The sequence below is a fragment of the Phaethon lepturus genome, unplaced genomic scaffold (genome assembly GCF_000687285.1).
Source record: "Phaethon lepturus isolate BGI_N335 unplaced genomic scaffold, ASM68728v1 scaffold42901, whole genome shotgun sequence".
Lineage (NCBI taxonomy): Eukaryota > Metazoa > Chordata > Aves > Phaethontiformes > Phaethontidae > Phaethon > Phaethon lepturus.
This window is the reverse complement of record NW_010519248.1, coordinates 13,293-13,580: the sequence shown is the minus strand read 5'-3', so window position 1 is coordinate 13,580 and position 288 is coordinate 13,293. Positions and strand designations below refer to the sequence as shown.

General features: G+C 53.5%; 1 protein-coding gene across 1 annotated transcript in view; it reads right to left on the bottom strand.

Annotated features, from left to right (window-relative positions):
- Positions 1–57: 57 nt before the first annotated feature.
- LOC104628417 (nucleolar RNA helicase 2-like) overlaps positions 58–288 on the bottom strand; it is a gene marked incomplete at both ends in the record, with an annotated part of 13,391 nt that continues 13,160 nt past the window's right edge. Inside the window, one exon of the mRNA XM_010296980.1 lies at positions 58–206. Coding sequence (XP_010295282.1) covers positions 58–206 — 149 coding nt within the window. The remainder of the gene's footprint in view (positions 207–288) is intronic.

Genomic DNA, 288 nt, shown 5'->3' with positions numbered 1-288 from the left:
GGGGGCTCCCCACGCTCCCCTCTCCGGCCGTTTCAAATTCTGAGCGGTTTTCCCCACAGCCTCCGTGACGGGGCTGAGGACGAACTGTGCCAAGTGTGCAGAATCGGCAGACGTGCAAGCGGGAGCACCCCCACAGCCACCAAAAGCCCCAGTGCCCACGGGACGCTCTCGAGGAAGGGTGCCGAGGGGCTTGTTCTCAAATTTTTCTGGAAAAAAAAAATCGGATTTAGAACTTTTTTTTTTTTTTTTTTTTTTTAAAGTGGGGGCTCTTAAACCCCCGGTTGTAGT